Below are 4995 nucleotides of genomic sequence, written 5' to 3'. Positions count from 1 at the left end.
TCAAACACACAGACGTAAACAAATGTGTATGTTTGTAGAGTAATTTACAACTGCTTCAAACGCGGCTCAGCCAATCAGAATCAAGCACCGGAACTCTCCGCTTTATAAACTAAATTAATATATTCATTAATATAAATAATTGTATTCTAATTCTATTCTTTAAAAAACTGCCCCTTTTAGACTTGCACTCTATTCATTTTTTTTTTTTTAATCTTTAAAAAAAACTTCTTTAAAAAAACAAAATAAATGCAGCTTTGCTGAGCAGGAGAGACTTTTAATCCAAACCTTTGTCCGGCAGTGTATATGATGTGCTCTTGGTCTCTCAGGGTTTGTGTCCTGCTGTTACATGGCCTTTAAGATCGTGTCTCTTGAGGAACGTCTGACAATGGAGTTTCCCCATAAAAGGTTAAATTAATTAAATTGTATTATTTGAGTTATTTGGTAAAGCAGAATGTCATAAAATCAAAATGCACCAGATTTCAGTAGATCATCAAATCTTTTTTATATATATAATTCTACTGTTGTATTCTTCATATAATCTGTTTCTGTTGTCATCTATGTATATTAGACATCATATGGCTAAACATATGGTATGTGTGGTTATGATTCGAGAGATGAATATCAAAGCCTGTTTGCTGGAGATGCAGCTGAGATCTGCTCGGTTCTTTCTGCAAGTCTTCTGAAGCTGGAAAAGGTTTGTCTGTGTGAACACATCTGAACGTCTCAGGATGGAAGGATTGGTTTTCTTAATCAAACATTCAATGTAACCGATCCATTTGTAGAAGGACGTGGGATGAAATCCAGCACACAAAAAAGTGGTGAACTCCTAGAAAACAGATTGATTTAAAAGATTAGTTCACCCAAAAATGAAAACGTGCTCACCCTCAGGATCATCCCAGATTAGGATGAGTTTGTCTCTTCATCAGGTTTGTAGAAATGCAGCATTACATCAGTGTCTCTCTGCAAGTGAATGGGTGCCGTCAGAATGAGAGTCCAAACAGCTGATAAAAACATCACAATAATGCACAGCACTCCAGTCCATCAGTTAACATCTGGAGAAGACAAAAGCTGAAACAAATCCAGCATTAAGACGTTTTTAACTAAAATACCATAGAGTCCATAATCCATAATAACTCTTCCTTCAGTGAAAAAGTGCATCTCCTGTTGTCTCTCACATCAAAATCCAGCCACATATTTGTTTAGAGCTGTTTAAACGCTGCTTGATCTGTGCAGATTTCTCTCCTGATTCACACCAGAACACTTTTTCACTGGAGGAAGCGTTATTATGGATTATAGACTCTATGGTATTTTAGTTAAAAACGTCTTAATGCTGGATTTGTTTCAGCTTTTGTCTTCTCCAGATGTTAACTGATGGACTGGAGTGCTGTGGATTACTTGTGGATTATTGTGATGTTTTTATAAGACTCTCATGCTGACGGCACCCATTCACTGCAGAGCATCCATTGCTGAGACACTGATGCAGTGTGTTTTTAGTGACACATTCAAGTACTGTGAAAAAATCACCATAGTAAGTAGAACTAGTTCTCATTTGCGGTTTTATACAAGCATTAGAAGTCAAATATAACCTGAGCCAGTGAACTGTTTAAATAAATGTATAAAATGAAATTAGCTTGATATTTGTCTTTGTATGAGTGTCAAAGATGTTAAGATGTCCGCATCAAAAGAAATTGACAAAAGTGATTATATGTAAGTAATGTGTCTACTTTTAAGGTTTCAAACAAGTTTTTGAAGAATAAAATGTCAAAATTGGGATGAAATAATGTTCCATTGTCATTCAGTGTAACACAATATTTATGTAAAAATTCAAACAACATGCTTATTCTGACGTGTACATATTAAAATATATAAAATAATAAGGGAGTGTATTAAATTTGATTGTGTTTTAAATTCTTACTGAACAAATGGGCAAAACCTAGGATAGTGGCACGTTTTAAAAATGTAAAATTACAACTAATTAGTATTTGGGGTGAAAGTAATTAGTCTTTTAATATGTCATAAATAGATTTTTGTTGTAAATATGCCTGACAATATTGTTACACTGAATGATATTTTAGTGGCTGTCTTCTGTAAATCAGGGGGAAATGTATGATATTTATTTTTTGCTCAGAAAAACAAAAACAAAATTGCAATTAAATTAAACAGAAAACTTTTAAAAAATTTTGGGGAAAAACAACAATTTAAATCAGTTTTACACTTATTGTTTTTACGCTTAAACCCTTTTTCGTCTTTGACCCATGAACAGACTGTACAGTGACTGTACAGTATTCATATCTCATTAGATATGAATGAAAAACTGTGTATTGTCATTATGAGTGAATAAAGTTATAGACTGAACGTTTTCATGTCATCAGTGTTTTGTCAGCACCATCATAACGGCTCAGGAAAGTTTTGAGATGCTTGTCGTTGTGGGCCGAACCGGACGATGATTGTGATTTAATGACACACAACCTGCAGACGTTCAGAAAGAAACACAAACCCTGCTGCTTTTATTTGTCTGGATGAAACCGGAGGCATGTGGAACTAATATGAAGAAAAACAGAGCATGATGATCATATGAGAAAAGACAAAGCACTTTTCCTGATCCTGTGCGCTCTGGAACACAATGTTCTTTTGAGGAGGATCTCTTTCAGCTCGGCATTGTGAAGAGTGAGATTGTGAAAGAGCGTGTTGTGTTATATGCTAATGTGACTGAAGGTCATCACTCCTCTCCACAGAAAACCATTGTTTCTCTCTGAACTGGAATGAGGACGAGTGCGGCATGAGCGGGGTTTGAGGTTCTGAGCTCTTAAACATTAATATAGTTGACTATAGTACTTTATTTAAATATTTACTTACTTACTTACTTACCTACCTATCCAAAATCAAGATTTTAGGTTTAAATGTTTAAGGGAAAGAACAAATTATCAGCTGCTGCAACTGGTCACCTTCTTTCTTTCTAATCACTTTTTTTTAAATAAACAATTTCAATAGAACAATTATTCCTTTGATTAATATTAGCTCATAAAACTAAGTTACGTTAGAAATACACTGTAAAAAAAAATTCCGTAAAATTATTACAGTAAAATAATATTGTATTAATAAAATGTTTTATTAGAATAAATCTAAACAGAAATGCTCATACAATAAAATAAGTAAATTAGATAATAAAATAAAAAAATATTTTATTTATATTTAAAAAAAAAAAAATAAACTAAAATAATAAATTAGACATACAAAAGAGCAAAAAGAAGTGTTTCATTTATTAACACTATATTAGTTAACATGTATTAATGCTGAAGAATAATTCTACAGCATTTATTAGTTCATATTAATTTCAACATTTACTAACAGCTATGTTTTTTTACATAAAAAAAAAAGTTTTTGTTAACATTGGTTAATGTGCTGTAAACTAACCTGAACAATTGTATAAGTATTATTAAATGTTATGTAAAATATGTCGTTCACTGTTAGTTCATGTTAGTTAATGATAATTAGGCTACAGGTACAATAATAAATTAGACCCATGAGATATAATAAATGTTTCATTTATTAACACTAGTTAACTTTAATTAATGCTGAAGAATAATTCTACAGCATTTACTAGTCTTAAAGTTAATTTCAACATTTATTAATAGGCTACATTTAAAATATATATTATGAAGAATTCATTTGCAAAAACAGATAACTCCGTTTTTAACAATTTTCAAAAATCATGTTTTTTTCATTGTGCAATCTCAATCAAACTGCAGTTGGGTTATTTTGATTAGGGGTTAAAAAAATAACTAAAAATACAATAAAAACATGATAACATAATTTAAAAACATTAAAAAAATAACAAATAAAAAAACCGGAGATCTGTTTTTGCAAATAAACTCTTCATATATATTATACAAAAATGTTTAACCTTAGTAAATGCACTGTGAACGAACAGGAACAACTGTACAGATATTATCAAATGTTATTGCTCACTTGCAGCTCATGTTAGTTAATGCGTTAACTAATGTTACCGGAGCGTTATGAAAACAAACGCGTCTGTGTCTCTGCGCGCAATTACGCGCCGCTGGAGACGCGCGGTGACGCACGCGAAAACATCAATGAAAACATCAGAAATCAACTGATTTTATTCGACCCTGATCCTAAACACTCTTTCAGCTCGGAATCGGGGTTTGTTAAGCGTGCACAAAAGCCAGCCGGCGGTTGGAGCTCTGCAGTCTGTCAATCAATCAGCGCCGGAGAGTCACGAGTGTCGTTACGTCTGACCGATTATAACCGGCGCTGATCTCCGAGTCTCTATAGGAGCTGATGGACGCGTGATTCTCCATCACCTCCATCATGTCAGATCAGCCCTCATCTCCTCCATCCGCGCAGAAACCCGCGCTCCGGTCGCTGGGGTCCTCTCAGAGTCGCTTCCAGGTGGATCCGGTGGCGGATGCTCCTAAAACTCCGCCGGGATCGCGGTCCTCCGCCGGCGAGGAGTCCAAGAGCCGGGTCCGCGCGGTGAACTTCTTGAACCCGTCTGATGCCGCGCCTGACGCCGGTGTGAACGGAGAAACGGTGAGGAGCGAGGCGAGCCTGCACTCTTCCAGTCATTTCTCTGACACGCACTCCAGCACGTATTACCTGCGCACCTTCGGGCACAACACCATCGACGCGGTGCCCAACATCGACTTCTACCGGCAGACCGCAGCTCCGCTCGGGGAGAAGCTCCTGCGCCCGTCGCTGTCGGAACTCCACGATGAACTCGACAAGGTTTGTGCTGCACTTCATCATCATCTCTCCTCTGACACTCATTATTGCAGGACTGATTTACTTTTAAACTGCGTGGCTGTTGCTTTTTTGCAGTGTTGGGGAGTAACTAGTTACATGTGACTAAATTAGGTAATGTAATTACAAAATAAATATAATTGCAATCTGTTACAGTTACTGAGAAAAAAATGTGTAATTAAATTACAGTTACTTATGAAAATGTTAACGATTGCAAAGGGAGTTATATCT

At 35.5% G+C, this 4995-nt stretch overlaps 2 protein-coding genes and 1 long non-coding RNA gene across 3 annotated transcripts in view; 2 read left to right on the top strand and 1 right to left on the bottom strand.

Annotated features, from left to right (window-relative positions):
• Window positions 1-688, top strand: part of LOC107697603 (uncharacterized) — a 4130-nt gene extending 3442 nt beyond the window's left edge. Inside the window, exons 2-3 of the long non-coding RNA XR_001635220.1 lie at window positions 327-405; window positions 613-688. This is a non-coding gene — a long non-coding RNA (uncharacterized LOC107697603). The remainder of the gene's footprint in view (window positions 1-326; window positions 406-612) is intronic.
• nudt12 (nudix (nucleoside diphosphate linked moiety X)-type motif 12) overlaps window positions 1-4995 on the bottom strand; it is a 22384-nt gene that overhangs the window by 14746 nt on the left and 2643 nt on the right. The window lies entirely within an intron of this gene.
• The window catches only part of LOC107697601 (solute carrier family 12 member 2-like), a 23181-nt gene continuing 22263 nt past the window's right edge, over window positions 4078-4995 (top strand). The window contains exon 1 of the mRNA XM_016498398.1: window positions 4078-4749. Within this exon, the coding sequence (XP_016353884.1) occupies window positions 4333-4749 (417 nt within the window). The 5' untranslated portion in view covers window positions 4078-4332. The remainder of the gene's footprint in view (window positions 4750-4995) is intronic.

This window comes from Sinocyclocheilus anshuiensis, unplaced genomic scaffold (genome assembly GCF_001515605.1).
Source record: "Sinocyclocheilus anshuiensis isolate Anshui unplaced genomic scaffold, SAMN03320099.WGS_v1.1 scaffold1312, whole genome shotgun sequence".
Classification (NCBI taxonomy): domain Eukaryota; kingdom Metazoa; phylum Chordata; class Actinopteri; order Cypriniformes; family Cyprinidae; genus Sinocyclocheilus; species Sinocyclocheilus anshuiensis.
Note: the sequence above shows the minus strand (reverse complement) of the source record. Positions and strands in the feature narration are given on the sequence as shown.